The sequence below is a fragment of the Artemia franciscana genome, chromosome 14 (assembly GCF_032884065.1).
Source record: "Artemia franciscana chromosome 14, ASM3288406v1, whole genome shotgun sequence".
Lineage (NCBI taxonomy): Eukaryota > Metazoa > Arthropoda > Branchiopoda > Anostraca > Artemiidae > Artemia > Artemia franciscana.
This window is the reverse complement of record NC_088876.1, coordinates 10319260-10338647: the sequence shown is the minus strand read 5'-3', so window position 1 is coordinate 10338647 and position 19388 is coordinate 10319260. Positions and strand designations below refer to the sequence as shown.

General features: G+C 36.3%; 1 protein-coding gene across 1 annotated transcript in view; it reads left to right on the top strand.

Annotated features, from left to right (window-relative positions):
- Positions 1-19388, top strand: part of LOC136035736 (uncharacterized) — a 52545-nt gene that overhangs the window by 944 nt on the left and 32213 nt on the right. Inside the window, exon 2 of the mRNA XM_065717705.1 lies at positions 73-1401. Within this exon, the coding sequence (XP_065573777.1) occupies positions 73-1401 (1329 nt within the window). The remainder of the gene's footprint in view (positions 1-72; positions 1402-19388) is intronic.

The window sequence follows — 19388 nt, the reverse complement described above, 5'->3', positions numbered from 1 at the left end:
AGATAAAAAGTGCAGTATACTGGTAACAAATTCAATACCATGTTATTTAATTCCCCTTGCTTTCTTTTTTAGGATGCGCCGTTGGCTTTCAGTCGCTTTCAAGATATCAATGGTAATTTACGTCGCTTCTCTTCAACATCAACTCCAAAGCCTAAAAGTCGTCATGGCTCTCGCTCCGGAATTGCTTCTAGCCAAGATGAAGATTGCTTCAACAACACTTCAAAATTTAGTTCCGATAATGACAGTGTCATACTGCGAAAATCAGGCCGCACAGGTTTCGTGTCACCGATCCGTGATTCTGAAGTGGTTGAAAGTCAGTGCAGTGATCTTGAAAAGGAAACGCAAAATGATCTAAACGTAATGAAAAGATTTAAGGACGGGCCTTCAATTGAGTTCCTTAAATTGAATAAAAAAGTTGATAGGATTTCACCTGTAGACCATACTCTCTCATTTCCTTGTGATTCAACTAAAACGGCAGATAGAGATGATAGCTCTTCATCAATTGAGACCATCTCTTCGTTTTCAATCGATGCAAGTGATTATGAAGCAAGTTTTGTTGGATTAGAAGATGGAGAGAAATTGAACAAACTTTCAGAAAAATTCCAAGAAATAATTCCAAATTTTAGTCAGATGCAACCGCAAGATCAAATACCATTGCGCTTGTCATTGAACAGTCTTCACAAAAACATTATGATAGAGGATTTGAGTGGTTCTATCACACCAAAGGCTTCTCACTTAGACAGTGATTGTTTTGTAGAGAAAAGCAAAAATGTCGGTGGTTCCTTGACTTCTCCTTTTGCTTCTGTAACCAATGAAGAAAATTCTAGTGAAGGTGAGGGCCACCATTCTTTTTCTAGCTTTTATTCTGTATTTAGCTCTACTGTTGACAACCCTGCTGAAAACGAATTTAAAGATAGTCAAAATGTTGGTAATGAACCGACAGAAATGAATATCAGTTCTCCCATTTCGCCGCCGGAAATTCGTAAGGATACGCAAGTTATTATAGAAAGCAACAAGCAGAAAAATGGAACTTCATTTTGTGATATTCCTGTCCATAGTAACGTATTTGGACCAACACCTTCCATCGTAGAAAACCAAAATACCTTTATAAAGAGCGATGTTCTAAAGGTAGAGAGTGAGAACTTTGCCCCAAGAAAGGTTGGGTCTCCCAGTTCGATTAGGAGACTCGGGTCGTCATCCATTAATAGCTCAATCTCTGTTCCTTCTGCGCTAGGCGTGCTTGAATCTTCGACTTGTCCTGATAAATTTTACACTCGGGAAAATGATCAGAGATCACCACTGTCTTTAAGCTACGAAGATCAGCTTAGGGTAAATGATGTTCCTGTGTGCAGTTCAAAGGCAAGTCTTCAACGACAAAGGCGTCTTCATTCCGATCCTGAGGTAAGTTTTTATTCTTTTTTTACTTATTAAGTAGAGTCTCCCTGTACGTATTAGTGAAGTTTAGTCTTACATATCTCGTTAGTGGAATTAAAGAAATTATTTCTGGATGATACTGTTGGTTACTCCCATTACCTAGACGTTAACCAACCTATCCACAAAATTTAAGTTTGCTAAATAAAGTATTGTGCTGGCTCCAAACCCTCTTGAGGATTACATCATGAGCTGCAATTATTTCATCAGTATTCCTGTTTTTTTAAGTATTGAGTATTACGTATATGGACATAGATATATTCACACCCTGAGTAAAAATGTATTCATGCAGTAACGCGCTCTAATGCTTTCCTCTGCCAATGCGTGTTCTTCAAAATAATTAATTTAGTAACAAAGATTTTTTTTATGCAAGCACTTATACGAGTTCTAATATAAATGATAATTCGAAAGAAAATAGGAATCTAGATAGAGGTGAATTTTTACATACTACATGCGTAAACAATTCAGTGCACTTATCCCTTTCATGTTTTTTTCCACTTTCGCTTTGCACTGGGCTGAAGGTAAAAGAACCTCTTTTGCCGGAAAGAGCGCAATTAGTACGTTTTTTTACTAGCCTACAATCTGTAGACTAACCTAACCTAGCCCTAGCAACTCTTAAAATATTACCTAATAAGGATGGGGAGGGGGAGGGCTAAAGAGAGTCAGTCAAATGTTCTGATATAAAATATAGGTGATAAAATTTGTTAAAATTTGCTAACTGCTTTCGTACCGTTTGTCTTAAATCTGTTGACTCTACCATTTAAATGCATTTTCGGATGTACCCTCCACGCTTTGTTTTTTTTTTTCTTCGATTTATGTTTTTGGAATATTAGTCCATCTTAGCTACAAAGCTGTGAAAATGTATTTTATCATTTCCGTGAGCAAAACGGTTGAACCTTGTCTTATTTCCATTGAGATTGAAGTGGTGCCACCGTGGAGAAATGTCACATATTAGGTGGATTTTGCCCATAAAGAAAAGACGTATGAAGAATGATTTACATAATTCAATTTGGCGCCTGTATATGTTCTTCTGCCTCTAAATTCAAGTTTATCAAAATCTTTATAACAAGGAAACAGTGAAATCAAGTAATTTAATACAGAGATCCTTAAAAAGATTATTATACAGTTTGGCTTGTCGACAGCTAATTTATTCATCTGTCACCCACGTCTTCAACAGCCATTTTGGCAATGGCTCATTTAATCTCTTGTATTAGCAGGATTAATTAAATGTTATAACCTTAAGAATGAAAGTAGCTTGTCCTTTGAATATGAAAATATTTCTGAATGCAAACAAAAACATTATTCTCTCTTTAGTGATTTTTTATTTTCTCGAAACAAAACCTTATTTGGTGAAGGCTTCTCATAAACTTCCGCTATGTTAAGATTACATCCCGATTCTATGTGATTTTTCTTTGCTAAGTAGTTCCACTCTGAAAGCGATAGTGATTGAAACATATCCTAGAAGTGTTTTTTTACGTCCTATCCTTGCGGCTTCCAACGGATGTGGTAAGTGATTCTGAATGGAAGTATTAATTCGTAATTCCTGCAACAATGAGTAGTACTTAAGAAAGCTTGTAGCTTACGCTGCAAAAAAAGAAAAAAAAATCATAGGAAAGGAATTAAAAGAGGGGATTTGGGTCATTTTAAATGACTTAATAATAATTAAAATCTGCTAGAGCCATTTCTAACCTAATTCGAAACTGGGTCAAAAGATAATATTTTGACCCATCTCGAGTAAACCTTAGTAAGAAGGTAAACGAACCATATTACTCTCCATCATGTCTACTATGCATAGTTCTCACATTTCCATGAAATTTAGCAAGAATTTGATGAACAAAAGCAGACATGATTTTGTAAACTAATTATCTTGTGAATGGTTCCTTATGATCGGGGTTTAGTAGAAGTTGTAAGTTTTTAATGACCCATTGTTGTACTTTAGGATTTTACAATTCTGGCGTTATTATTGTGAAAACTCTTAATTCTAAGCTTTTCAATTAAGCATTTATGTTTTTATGAATTGGTTGTATATTTTGATATTTCTAAAACTGATATTTGATGATTTATGGTGTAGGTTATTAGGCGACTCTACTATTATTTGATAGGTTCATCGGTGAAAATGGATTGAATAATAAAAAAAAACACTAATAAGTCATGTAAGTTGTTATTTTGGACCATGACCCATTTTTTTCCTTTTTTTGTGCACTGGACTGCTCCTTAGGTTAATTTGGAGTCAGGTTCTTGAGTGATCCATAAGAATGGCTAAGACGATGGATGTGTGGTAATGTATCTATGTCAATGAATTAGCACGAATGGCAGTATATGTCAGTCCTTCTGTTTCAAGTAGTTTTTACTTCTGCTATTTATTTCTGTTATGTCCTTCGAGGCGGGTATTGGAGTAGTGTTCCTGATTATTTGGTTTTAGACGGGGGTCAGATATTTGATTCTGTAAGCTTAACCAGAGTCAATCCATCTCGAAATGGGTACCTGGAAGAATCTGGGGGAAAGCTCTGGAAGCATTGGATGGTTTGTCTATAACCACGATAGCACTCCCGGCCGAAGGCAGAAAATCAGGGTATTGGTGCTTGTGCTTCGCGTACCATTGGTTTGTATGCAAAAAAAAAATCCATTAGGGTTTTCATTAAAATCTTGATTTATTTTTCAAGTTTTGGCATTGGCTTGGTGCATCAATATTGCCTACAAATAGGTACTTTCGGACTAAATAAGTTCCTTTAAATAACATAGAAAATATTTTTGTTCAAAAATATTGTGTCTTTATTATTTAATTGAAGGATTTTCGGTAAATTCACAAAACATATTTCTCTTTTAAGAGATCTATTCCTCTTGTAAACATTTCATTTAAATTCAACATTCATGAAGCTACGTACTCCGTTCTAATGATATTTAGTTTATATTTGCTAGCCAATTTCAAGCTGAGTAAATTTGCTTTATTCCATCAACAACGGCTGTTTTCAGCTTCTAATATTGAAAGTTTGTATTTGATCATTGCCTACATGCTTGACTGAATTTATTATTATTTGCGCTATATTACTTAACTTGTTAACAGGATTAGACTATATATGGCGTGCAGTTGTTTTGAAATGGAGGGAGAGGGTTATTCTGCAGTCAGGAATATTCCTAGATAGTAAACAGAAAAAAGCGTGTATATATATATATATACACTGACGCCTGACATGTTGATTTTCTACATTTGACCCTTTCAGAACCAGTTGAAGATCCCCTAAAAATAGGGATTAATACCAAAAAAGGGATATATTTTTTGCCATACTACATTAAATACTACTTTAGAAGCGATTTTTAGAAATTCTAACTTAAGAGCGCTATGCATATTTATGTATATAATTAAACATCCTAAAACCCTGGACATTTTCCCCACTATACTTTTGTTCAAGAAAAAAACATCCCCCCCCCCGAAAAAATCCTGGATACGTTTTTTTCCGTTTAACTGTTCACCTCCCCTGGATTGTGAAAAATACCCTTTTTTAAGTATTTTTATTCAAAAACAGTTTTTTTTGGATTTTCTTTGAAGAAAATATTCGCTCCTAAAATCTGGGATTACACTTTTTGCTCTTTAACTAGGTTACACTTTTGCCTCTCTGCCTAAGTTTTTTTGTGAATTAACACCAGTGTGTTTAACTAAATCAAAGTGGCAGTTTGCCTATAGTCAAAGACCATATTCTATAGTAGAACGAAACATAAAAATTATCTACATACGCTTAGTTTATCGAACGGCGGAATATGATGGTTTTTAAATGTCGGCTTTTTAATATACAAATAGCTTATGTCAGTTTTTAGCCTTATCAGCTTGAGAGTTTTCCTTCAGCTCAGAAGAACAGTTAATAAAAGAAATAATTCCCAAACATTTGGGATAGTGAAAAAATAATGCATTTGGAATATTATTGACGACTCAATATCATCAATTCTCGACCTTTCAAATGTTATTTCTGGCATTTCGTTTATTATTCTTACGGCGGATTTGAATGTTTAGCAAAGCACAGACGTTGTATCAATTTAATATACCTGTGGCACTCGAGTATTTTTTTTTTTGCCATTGGCTGCGTTTGTTCAACAAAAGCGGTAGAAAGTATCTATAAACAGTTTCACCCTCAGCTGCGGATAATAGCAAATAAACTAAATTAATAAGAAATGTTATAAAACAGGATATGGTATAAAATAGTAAATATTCAGTTAAAGACTTGGTAAATAGTTACCCACAATTTATAGACATTTTAATACGCGTTTATGATTGTTTTGAACGCGCAGTGAAGCATGAGAATTGTATATTGGCATTGTTTCAAAAGCTGAGTAACGTTCTTGTCATTAGCTACTTAGAATTTTTCATAAAAGCCATAGAAAATGATTATAAATAGTGACGCCTTTATCTACGTAGGGTTTTCCCTCAACTACGGAGAATAGTTAATAATAAAACTTGTAAAGACTGAATCGCAATTCTTTGACCTTATATATTATTTTAATTTTTTATTCAATGCTTATTGTTGCTTTGAATGTCTAGCGGAATGTAAAAGTTATTCCAATAAAACATGTTATATAAATTGAGTGACTTTTATTCCCACAGCTGCTTAAAATTTTACATAAAAACAGTTGAATAGGCTTTTAAAGAGTTTTGCTTGCAGCTACGGATAATAGCAAATATATATTCAATTGGATTCAATTTATTTAAAAAACTGGCAGCGGAGAAGCCGAATATTCGTTTAGTCGTCAAAACATATATATAGTCAACACTTATGAAATGATTTAAAATAATTCTGATCATCCACTTAAAATCAGTAAACAATAAAAAAAAGCGTAAAGGATACGGCATTAGATTTTACAGTCCGTATCGGCGGTGCTGATCTCCGTTTCTTGGCACTTCAGCGAAGTGCAATGGGGGGTTGGGGACCAGCCATCCTTTGCTTTCGGATACCCTTCCTGTTTACCTTCCCCAGATTTCTCCAGGTACCCATTTAGAGCTGGGTCGACTCTGGCTAAGCTTACAGAGTCACGCCACTGACCCCCGTCCCAAACTGAAGAATTGGGTACACTGGGATTCGAACCCGCGTCCTCTCAGACAAGGGGTCCTGAATCCGGCGCACCAACCCACTAGGCCAGGACGGCTTAAGTTATAGTAAACAATAACTGACTAGTCAAAATAAAATAAAATATAATTAACTGATCAAAGCAGCGGACAAGCCAAATATTCGTTTTTGTCGTCAAAACACACATATACATAACGTTTTACTTATTCTTATGGTCCAATCTTTTTTTATATACTTATGATGGCTTTGGAAGCTTATCAAGAAATAAAGGTTCTATTAACTTTAAAATCATCGTGCAAATTGAGTAAATGTTTTACACTTAGCTTCCCAAAAATTTTCATAGAAACATTTTAATTGGCTTATGAAGAGTTTTACCCTATGCTACAAATAAAAGTAAATAAAAACACTTGCGAATACTCACCCTTGGTTTATAACATTCTACATCTACAAGTTTACCATAAAAAAAGAATAAAAAGCTTATTAACATTTCGCCCTCGCCTACGGATAATAGTAAATAAAAATAATTGCAAATGCTGACCCCAAAATTTATTGATATTTACAATTTTTTAAACTTTTAATGGCTTTAAATGGTTAGTGAAGTAAAAAAGTTGTTTGAACTGTAACATGAGGGTAGAATGAGACAATTTTTTGGTTTTTGCTGCTTAGAATATTCCATAAAAACAGTTGAAAATCACCCTAAAGTGTTTTGACCTCAGCTATATAAAGTTTGTCTTTAGCTACGAAAAGATTATCATTATTAATGTTGGACCTCAATTCTTTGATATTTTTGTTTACCGTTGAAATGGAAACTTCCTGGGAGGGTGTAAAGAGGGGTGCCTGAATAGATTGAGTTGGAGGAGAAGCGTGCGTAGCTGTGTTGGCCGCAGGTGGCTTGGTGCTGCGATGAGTTATTAGTAGTAGTAGTATTTGTTGTAGTGTATGCTAGCCATAGCATTTTTAGAGAAGTACAAAAGTTGTTCCAGTTTAACTTGACTTTAACCTTTTTTCATTAACCTTTTTCCCTTGGCTGCTTAGAACTTTGCCCTCTTCTGTGAAGAATGGTCAATAGTGACACTGGTGAAAGCTGACCCGCAATTTACGAGAATTGTGTTATTTTTTTTTTTTTTATCTCTTCTTTATGGCTTTAAGTGTTTAGTAAAGTATTAAGGTTAGATTAGCTTAGCGTGATTGTCATGAACATGAACATGAAGTATTTATTAATACACCATAATTGAATCAAAATCGTAACCCTAGCCAACGATAAGCAGAGAGCGGTATGCCAGAATAATTTACCTTCATAATTGGCTAATGATCCGAACTCTCAGCCCTGAAAGCAACCGTTTGCCCTGACCCAACGGGTGTCTGAAACCTAAAGCCCGGTGAGTATTTACAATACTCACTCGGTATACCGGTACACCCAATACCCGGTGAGTATGTACAATCTGTAGGTTTTATTAAAGTTGTGTTGAGCTTTATTCATAATTTTTGTAAGTCTATCCTGTTTTGTCTCACGGATCACGGCTGTGGGATCTACTTGAAACTTTCCAGAAGTGTGTTTTTTGCAGAGTGAGGGAATGGGATAAGAAAACTCTTTTTGTGCCGGGAGAGAAGGAACGAAATATTTTTTCTCTGGTCCTCATCAGAGAGCACATATCATGTAATTCTTTTTTTATGCTGGAGTCCGACCGACTCTACTATATAAATAAATGAAAACAGCGCCTAATGAAACACACATCTTCAGAAAAGAAGCTAAATGAGAAAAAAGACAGGATAGAAAAGGCAGTGGAGGTTATCCCAGCGCGGTTGTAATTCATTTCGTTATTTTTAAAATTATAACTATGAATAATATATATATATATATATATATATATATATATATATATATATATATATATATATATATATATATATATATATATATATATATATATATAGGCCTGTATAAAATTATAATATATATTGAACATATGTAAATTTAGGGACTGGTTGTGTACCCGTGCCAGTATGAGCCCTGAGACGAGGACGCTGTATAAATGTCTTCTATTAGCTTTAAGATCTTTTGGTCGATAATAATTCAACACCTCAATCAGGCCAACATTCATGTTATTTTTTTGTTTTTTTGTTGTTTTTTTTTTATAAAAGGCCAGAAATTATCAATTTACTGTGGTATTGTCTCTTATCACTTAAAAAGTGCACTAGGTCTTTAAATTTTGGTTCTAAAGAACCCCCTTTCAATAATGTACGCCTATTGATTGGTTTCAGATGATGCCCCCTTGGAATGAAAAAAACAATGCACATGTGCTGCTATCTTCAATGGAAAAAAAGGAATTTTCACTTTTTTTGTTGATAGTGGCTTTAAGATATCTATGGAAGTTCAATGACCGAGCGTACATGTCCTTGGGCATTCAACTTTTTTTGTGCTAACGGTTTTACACGGGATTTCGTAGAGAGTGCCTTCAGTAAATACCTCAGTCCGCTATCTAGTATTATGTTTTTTATTAGTTCTGTCTATCGTTTTCTCAGATTCTGTTCTTTTTTTTTTTTTTATTTTGCGTCCCAATAGGGATCGAAATGACAGCAAAGCCTAAAGAAAAAAAAATAGTACCGAAGTTGACATTTAGAAAAATAAATAATTAGAATTTAGGATCAGTAAACTTTTAATTTTATGAAACGAGGTACCATCTATTGTGTAGTTCAGGGTTTATGAGCTGATGCATTTCTGTGCACAATATGTCGGGCTTTTGGTCCGAGTCAAGTAAAAAGGGAGGGTAGGCAAGGTTTTCTGAGATGAAAGATTTTGGCAGTTGTTCTAGAGTTAAAGAGCTAATGTACAAGTATGGGTAATTGTCTTTCATAGATTCAAAAGTAAAAAAAGCGACATTTAAGATTTGCTATATCTCGCTTTGTTAGATAGGAGATTGAAATCTCTTTAATGAGATTTTCTAATATGCCAAATTAGATGGTGTAATTTTCATCAAGATCACTCTCCATCTTGAGCGCGTTTTTTCGCTTTTCCTATAATTAGGAAAACTGTTTTAGGCTTATAACTTTAACGGTAATCTTAAAATAAATGAATTTGCGTATCTGGAATCACCTTAAAATTTCAATTCTTTTGCTGCATATATTTTTAAAAAAAAATTCCATGTTTTAGAGTTTAGGCTACTATTAGCATGAGTTACTCTTTACTTAAAGTTCGTGACCATTAATGGTTTGATCAGTTTGTTTTCATTATTTGAAAGATTGTCTTCATCGGCAGGGAATTTAGTTTTATGGTTGGATTACAATTTGGATTTGTTATTTTGGGATTAATTCTTTTGCTTCTGACGTGCTTTTACGTTCGTAATAGTTAGTAGGACAGAATAGAATACACTTTATTTGCAAAAATACTGCAAAACTAGCAGAAATATGTTGAATACGAGAGTTCGGAATTCAAGTCAATGTTAATGCTTGACGTCACATACAAAGAAGAAATTCATTGTTTTTTTATATGATTTAAGCTGTGTAAAATAGTCGCCTTGAGAGTTTGCCCTCAGCAATGGAGAACTTCCCAAAAATAATAATAAAAAAAATCATGAGTACTAATGTCGAGTTTGAAGATGAATAATGTTTTACTCCACAATGAGAGATGAAACTTGGTGACTTTATATCTGTTTTAATGTTTTCAGATTAGAGAGATTGTCCTCAGAGGCAGAGAATGTTCCATGAAAAACGGTAAAATTACTCAAAGAAAGTGATGCCTGATTTTTTGAAGTTTTAAATTATTCTAAATTGACTTATTGATTAAATTGGTCCTTGGATTGATTGCATGTTAGAACTGTTGCTTAAGGCCCCAAAGAGTTAATTTCCTGCTTCTCAAATTCTATTTTGTTCGTGACCTTTTGAAAAATAGAATGTACTTTATTAGCCAAACCGGGATAAAGCTAGTAGAAGCATTTTGACTCATAAAAATCATTAATAGAACAATAAATATAGAATTTACAAATACTGAACCCTCCATCAATGAGTAAATTCTAAAACTCTAAGACAAAACAAGGAACAAAGAGATTTTGATTTCTACTTTCTCTGCAATTCTCAATATTTGTGATTTCTGCTAAAACTTCCTTATGTTTTCAATATAACCCACCTTTGTTTGTCTTTTTTTTTGCCGATTTTATGTTCAACTCACTCTTAAAAGAAAGTATGATTTATTTTTTGCGAGATTATGTCAATTTACTTTAGTTGACAAAAGTTTATTTCAATTCATCTTGCAATCTGGAATTTGTCCTGAAGGTTTTAAACAAAAGTAAAAAATCTTTCAAAACTATTTATTATGCCTTGATTGTGCTCTTTCTTTGAAGCTACAATAAGTCAATATTAAATAAGGTCAGGAAATTAGACGCAAGGGTCTCGTTCAGTCCCTTCGTACATTCATATAATGTCAGGAAATTTAATACATTTTGTTAACCACTCTGTTTTCTGTTCCCCTTAGGGCTAGATTTGATTAGAGTAATAACTTTGTTGTCTCTGAATCCAAGAAACAAAAGATGAACGTTATTACCTTATATAAGAAAGATGAAGGAGATGGCAAATGTCAAAGATTTGCTAATAAATTAAGTGACTTTAGAACTTGGGCCAAAAACCTTTTCTAAGGGATTGAAAGAGTATCTGAAGGAAATACAAGCCAATGCGTAAATCTTAGCTATTGAATATAAGCGAGTTCGATGACATTTTGCAATCGCTTTTTATGCCATTGATATTTCGAGCATTGCTAAAAGTGCCACCATTTTATTTTCTGTCGCCGGATGAAATGTCATTTATTTTAATTTTTTTTTGTAATTGCAAAGAGTTTCATGGTTTTTCCTGGTCATCGAACAAAGCCACATTATTCTTTTCTGTCATTGCGGAAACTGTCGTTTTTTGTTGTCATCGGAAAAAGTGGCAGTGTCGTCACAAAGTCGTATTGTTTCTATTTTGTCATTCGTCGAAACGACATGTTTTAATCCTTCCTTTTAAAAACTGTTATCATTTTCATGTTATGTAAACAATTACCAATTTTTCTTATGATAAACGCAAACACGACACCCAGGGAAAATTGAATCCACAGAATCACGTTCAAGAAATTAGGCTGTAATGGATATGTTAATCAAAGTTGAATTATGCTCTCCTTCCTCTTCCGCCTAGCATTTGCTCCTCTATAAAACTTTCGTTCGCTAAATTTTTGGAACCTGGTCATTGCCTCATCTTTTTCAGTCGTTTTCTACTACATAACCAATAAACGCCAACTTTTTTAATGAAGCACATTAAACCCTTTCTAGGCCACCTATCCCCCACGACAAAATTTTTATCATATTCGCACATAGAATGATCGTAGTGTTTTTGAGATTATTCTTGATTTAGGCACCAATAAGTAAAGCACATAGGCAAAAGCGAAAGAAGCAAATAAGCAAAAGCAAGGAAGCAAAGCAATATAACATATTACTACATCCTCCTTCTCCCAAACTTTAGTTGGTAATCTTGGCTTTCTTTTTCTGCACCTCGTTTAAAGAGGCGGTGCTCGTCTCGCACCTCTTTACACCCCTGCAAACACAAGAGGAAACATAAAAAAAGAAAATAAATAAAAGAGAGAATCAACTTCGATGTTTAGAATAACACTTTAGGGACAAGCGGCACTAGGTTCACGTTTTTGCCTGTTCCCAAAACCACTGTTGGTATTTACACTTCTAGCTCGTCCTTGGTGTAGCACTATTATAGGTTCAGGCGAGAGGGGGGCATCATTGCCCTGCCCACTCGTTTTACACTTGGGCAGGGTCTGCGTGGCGTCTGTAGGACGGTAGGTTCGTCGTGATTATACTGAGCCCACTCTAAGCAGGCTCATTACATTGGTCCGGAGTGGAGTTTTAGTGTTGGTTATGAGGTGGGCTGACAAGCGCACTAGTTCTCACTACTGTGCCGGTTTCGGGTGAGAGATAGTATGATCTGGGGGCAGCTGCTGAGCTAACCACTTGGGTGCTCTCCCAGATACCATCAGGATGTTTTTTATAGTTCACTGTGTCGCCCAAACGGAGTGGTCTCAGAGGCTTTGCGAGTGGTCATTGTACATCTTCTGCTCCTTCGGCGGTGCTAGAAGAACTTAGACGTAGATACGACCTTCTTGACCAGTTTCTTTGGTGCACAAGGGATGAGGGATAGCAACTGGTGGCTCATCAATAACTGTGAGTGAGTAGCGAATCATCTACTAGAGTATTTCTGTATCTGAGAAGTCTTAGATAAGGATTTTTTCGATTTCGCGAGCCTTTTTCATAATTTGCTAGCATGTCTGGACTGTTTTACAGGGCCGTTTGATTGTGGGAAGTGTTAGGTCTGATGTTGGATCCCCCATCCCTTTTAAAATTTTTGGAATTACGTTGATGTGTACTGACTACCGTGGTCTGACATGAGGGAGAATTGTATGCCTTGTGTGCCAAAGTGTGCTTTCAGTTTTGAGATTACCTCGCTTGTAGTCATATCTTTCAGCTTCTCCACTTCAAAGAACCTGCAGGGTAGTCGACTAGGATCAGGTAGTTTGATCCTTTCCAGGTGAAGAAGCCTGTAGTGACCTGTTTTGCCAGAGCAGCAAGGGTATCTTTGTGGATATGAAGTCCTCCTTCTGGTTCCTGTCGCCGAACTTCTGACATAAAAAAACATTTTTGAATCATCCTTTCAATGTCTGCGTGAGATCTGGCTAGTAGACGATTATTCTTGCTCGCTTTTTCGTTTTTCAATACCCAAGAGGGAAGTATGCAACTAGCTAAGTTTGTCTGATCTCAGCTTTTCAGGTATGACGATTCTTTCTCCCTTGAGGATGAGGCCACAGTCAACCGTCAGTTTGTGTTTTATTGTCTAGTAGGACAAGAGATAATAGCTGTGGAGCTTCTGACTTTTTGGCCATCCAATTTTTATGGTATTTGTTAGTTGACTGAGCAAGATTTTTTTTTTTTGCAATTTCTGCTAGTTTTGCATCTCTGACAGGTAAGAATATCAAAAGCTGATGGACATAAATTTTGAGCTCTCGTTGTAATCTCGCCTAGAAAGAGTGTCGGCGACTGGAATGTTGGTGCCGGGTCACTAGGTGAGTGTCACTTCATAAGGTTGGATCTGTAACAGAATTCGTTGAATTTTTGCTGGCTCTTTCTGTAGGGCTTGGAGACTATGCTTTTTAGAGGCCTGTGGCTGGTTGTGCCTTTCACCTCTCTCCCATACAAATAGTGGTGGAAGTGCTTAAACCCAAACACAATCGTTTTTAGCTCCTTTCCTAGTCGAGATTATTTCGGCTTATTTTTGTTCAGGGATCTAGAGGCGTAAGCGATGACACTGCCATTGGATGACAGGTACGCTGCGAGCCCGTGGGATTAAGTGTCAACGGTGAAATCAATGGAGCTACATGATGGGTCGAAGAAAGATAGATTTGGCACTATTGATTTTTTTATTTCCCTCAGGACTTCTTCGTGCTTTCCGCCCCAGACAAACTCCTTCTGTTTTTGCAGGTCCCGCAGTTCATTGTTCTTTGAGAAGAGGTTTGGTATATACCTAGCTAAGAAGTTTAGTATGCTAAGAAGAGTAGCTAGCTCCTCATTGCTGGTTGAGCTTGGCATTTTGTTAATGAGTCTCAGCTTTTCGGGGTCAGGCTGTAATCCGTTAGTGCTGATGTCCGAAACATGGTGCGCTTGAGACATAGGATTGACATTTTTCCTCGTTAAATCCGACACTGCGTAGTCTTGCTCTTTCTTGGATATCAAGGGGGCACTTGTTGTGCTCTTCAATTGTCGTTGCGTAAAGTAACAGGTCGTTGACGATCACCACAAAACCTGCAAGGACCTCGAATGGTTCTTCAATTGTCCTTTGGCATTCGTCATGGGAGGATTTTATCCCGAATGGCATTCTTTTGAAGCTATAACTGCCATGGATAGTGCTGAAGGTCCTCATAAGTGACTAATAGCCCTATCTGGTGTCCATCTTATTAAAGTTCTTGGCTCCATGTAGTTTTTTAGTCGTATCTTCCAGCGTAGAAATGGGATCGATATAAATTCTCAGATTACCATTCTTCTTTTCAGCAGCTACCATTGAATTTACCCATTCTGTGGGTGTGTTAATCTTTTCGATGATGCCTTCTTGTTCCATTTGATTGAGCTCTTGTTTTAGTTTATCTCTAAGGGAGGCTCGACCCTTTCTTGCTGGATGAACTTTCGGGATGACTTCTTCTTTCAGGTGGAAGTGGTCTCAAGAGTTTTCTAATGTCTTCAAATCCATCTTGTGATTGTTCAATATTAATTTCATCGGGTTTTCCAATTCACGACCAATTTGACTAGGTTCAGATCGATGCTTGATCTCAACTCTGGAACAGGGACAGAATCTGTTTCGACTACATAGACATTGTAGTTTCAATACTACTTGGGACTGGTAACTGCCCATCACCTGACATGTTCCTCTGACTGGGATTCTTGATCCATAGTAGCTTGTTAGTTTTTGGGCAGTTGGTTTGATTTCCGGTGGTTGCTTTACGGTGTCAAAGTACTTAGCAGGAAGTACATTTGCCTTAGCCCCGGTGTCCAGTTTGAATCTACCTAAAGTTTGGTCGTTTAGGCTCAGTTTGATGAACGCCTCGTCTCTGCTGTTTGACTGGTCCACCATACGTAAAAACACCTCAAATTCTTGTTCAGAATCACCTTCACTGTTGTTAGCACCTGTCACAATTTTAACGCCTTTCATGCTTTCTCACTCAAAAATTCCCCTTAGAAATTTTTTTGCAGACAATTTCCCTTGGAAAATTTTTCTTGGCCTACCTTCATATGAAAAAAGACCTGTTTTCAATTTAATTTTTTAATCGTTTCAAAATCATACCCGAAATCGCCCTCTGTGGAAAATTTCCTGCAAATTTCACACACGGAAAATCACCTTCCCCGTTCTGCGGAAAAATCTCTCAAGCGATTCAAACCCATTTGAAAATTTCTCTCGGACCATTCTCCGGAAAGTCTCCGTCAGTAAAATTGAGTCGGTATAGAGAAAATAAAACATCTAAAAAGTAATTTGTGTAGAGATTCCGGTAAATTCCCCCCTTTTAAAATTTCTTCTTGAAAATTCATCTCCGGAATCTTCCCTCCCCACGGAAAGTTCTCTCCGTGGATCCCCCTGCCACAGAAAATTCTTCTCGCCAAAAATTCTGGGCTTATTCCGAGTGAAAATAATATATGCACAAAATACGAAATTTCAGAACATCCAGCCCTCTCTTCAAAGGCTGCGGAGGGTCATGTCCTCCCCAGAGGCATGGTTGTGCAACTGTTCAGGGGGGAAAAGCATGTGGGAGGTGGGCTAGCTGCCCTCCAATCCTTATGATCACTTATAAGGGGCCCTAGAACTTTTGATTTTGGGTTAGAATGAGCCCTGTCTCGATCGTCTAGTACTATCGATTCGGTACGATCACCCAGGCAAGAAAACAAAACAAACAAATAAAAACAAATCCGTAGTCTGTGTACAGGCCAAAAATGCAAAATTCTACATTTTTGCAGATGCTTGGTTATTTTTGCTTAAAACCTCAACAGTTTGGTTCTCTGATATGCTGAATATAATGCTTTGATCAGGCTCTTAGCTTTTGATGGGTAACATTATACTTAACGAATTTCATATATTGAGAATCACCATAAAAAGCGAATTCTATTGATGTGTCTATTGTTGTAAAAATTCTGTTTATTAGGGTTTTGGTTTCTATTGGACCGAGTCACTCCTTACTTTTAGTTCGTTACCACGAACTGTTTGAAGTTTATTATTTCCTCATTCTTTAAAAACTTAATCCCAAACTATTCTTAAGTTAAATCTGATAATTCACTACATATATCCACAAAATGAATCAAATCTTCCTCATTTTCCCACATAAAACAGAAATGAGGACTAGTAGGTTGCCTGTATGTTTGAAAATTCCAAGACTATTAAGAACCATTTCAAACCTCGTTTTTGCAATTATGATGAATCATCATTAAATTAAAAACTTTTAACTGTAGAAATGAATCGGCTGCATCCTCTATTGATTTATCAGTGATCCAAAACGCTATGTGCGAAAATTTTCGTTAGAATCAGGAAGGCATAACGAAAAAGGATGTGAAACAGAAAATAGGGCTGGAGAAAAAGACTGGTAGGTAGTACTACTGGTAGACTGGTGAGGTAGGACTGGAGTTACAAAGTCAAAATATGTGCACAATCCTTAGCTATTGCTAAAATTCTTTTGGTTGGGCTGATTTATCTGTTCTTACCCGTGATTGGCGTTTTACACTTTTTATCGCTCTCTGTAAATCTTAAATGTACAAGAATTGGAGTCTCTGACCTTCCATTCTGTTTCTAACTGTGCATCCGGTCTCTCCTTGATACCGGTCCTCTGCCTCTGGTAAAGACATAGTGAATAAGTACACACCCCTTTAGTTCAACGCATCTCCCAATGCATGGAATGACAGATTTTATGAAAACAATTATATAAACACAACTTTCTGTTTTACGCTTCAAGTATCTACTCTTGTGAATACTTTTCTTGTTGGAAATAAAAACTTGAGCCTGTGAAAATATGTTCTCAAACAGAAACATTTTATTTTTATTTTTTGTATCTTTCCATGCTTCGTTAAACAAGGAATGAGAAGCAATTTTCTCTCCCAACAGCTGGTTTAACTTCGGGGGCGATTGTCTTTCATCATATTCTGGATTTGAATATTTGCATTTCTAAATATTTCTACGCTCTCCGTAGTCTATGTTTGAAATAGAATGACTCTAATTTCCTAGAAAAGCGACTAGAACCTTGAATAATGTACTACGTTTCCGTTTGTTAAAATTGTTGTGACTGGAGACTTGAGCTAACTTAATTTGGAGATTTCTACCTAGTAAATAGCGATTCTCGAACCGAAGTAACAGAAAAAATCGAAAAGATTTTTTTTAAGAAACTGTTTTAGTTGAAAAAAATTGCAAATAACTCTGGTTCGAAAGCAGTAGACAATTTTTTGTAGAAAAAGCATAATATGTTATTTAAGTTCAAGTTATTTATAATCTTTAATAATAGAAGCAAATTTTTGAGATTTTGAAAAAGGGCTTGACCTACCTCCCCCCCCCCCCAAAAAAAATGAAGTAAATTAAAGTAGAAAATAGAAAAAATGTACCTTTGGTATATTCGTGACCAAAAAACCTCTACCAAATTACCAAATATATTCATGACCAGAAAGGTGTACAGTCCCCCATCTAAAAATTAACAAAAAAGAATATGGTATTTTACGCGCTTTTTAAGTAGACAAGTAGATTGTGCTCTAGCGAAGTGACATTTCTGACCGTTTTGTGTGGCAAAACTAAAACTTTGGCTCGATAAGGCTTAAATTTTGTCAAAGGAAAATTCCGAAATAGATAATTGATTTAGTCATTTTTGAGAAGCTATTAACGTTTTATCAAGATATTTGAATCTTCGGTAAAAAAAATTCAAACCCACTGATAAACTTTTTCAGGGTAGGCATGGCCCTATCCTGTCGTAAATAGCGACAAACCCTTCCTTTGTCGTAAATAGCTTCGTCGGCTTCCTTGGTAGTTGAGGATCCTTTCTGGAAATTTTGCATTGAACATAAGTACTTTTTTGCCATTAGCAAGGCCCTTAGCTTAAAGTGACGACGCTAAAATTTCAATTTTCCACCTTAGATCATTTTCCATTGGGAATCTTTTCTAAGAAAATTACTTCGGAATTACAAGGAAGGTTCCTTTCGTCTCGTAAACTTGAGGTGGTATTAATTAGCAAGTTCCTAATATGGTTTATGGATGCATTGAAATAATAGATCCCCTCGTAAATTGCTTCCTAGCTTTTATGGTCCTCTCTTCAAATCTCTTATCATCCTTATCTTTCCGATTCAGAGCATGAAAACGAGGCTCGATGCTTTTAACAAACTCTCTCTCTTTCATTTGGTTTTTATGGTTCTTGGTATCTACCAAGTGACGAATAGCGATCGCAAATGCTGTCGGTCTGTCGGTCCCGGTTTTGCTAGTTTAGGTAAGCTAGGACGATGAAATTTGGAAAACGTATCAGGTTCCAGACCAGATTAAATTAGAAATTGTCGTTTCCCCGATTCGACCGTCTGGGGGGAGGGGGGAGTGGGAGGGGGGTGCTTAAATCGGAAAAATAGAAAAAATGAGGTATTTTTTAACTTACGAACGGGTGATCGGATATTAATGAAATTTGATATTTAGAATGATATTGCGTCTCATAACTCTTATTTCAAATCCAGACCGGATCTGGTGACATTGGGGGGAGTTGGGGGGGAGGAACCTAAAATCTTGGAGAACGCTTAGAGTGGAGGGATCGGGATGAAACTTGGTGGGAAAAATAAGCAGAAGTCCTAAAAACGTGTTTGAAATAACTGGAACGGATCCGCTCTATTTTGGGGAGTGGGGGTGGGTAATTCTGAAAAATTAGAAAAATGAGGTATTTTTAACATACGAAGGAGTGATCAGACCTTAATGAAATTTCATATTTAGAAGGACCTCGTAACTCAGATCTCTTATTTTAAATCCCGACAGGATCCAAAGTCATTGGAGGAGGGAGTCGGGGGGAATCGGAAATCTTGGAAAACACTTAAAACGGAGAGATCAGGGTGAAACTTAGTGGGAAGAATAAAAACAAGTCCAAGATACATGACTGACATAACCGGATCAGATCCGCTCCAGTTCCGGTAACATTGGGGGTAGTTGGGGGAGGGGTGGGTGGAAACCTAAAATCTGTGACTGACATTGCTGGACAGGATACGCTCTCTTTGGTGGAGTTGGGGGGGGGGGTAATTTGGAAAAATTAGAAAAAAGAGATATTTGTAACTTACGAACGGGTGATCAGATCTTAATGAAATTCGATATTTAGAATTATCTTGTGCTTTAGAGCTCTTA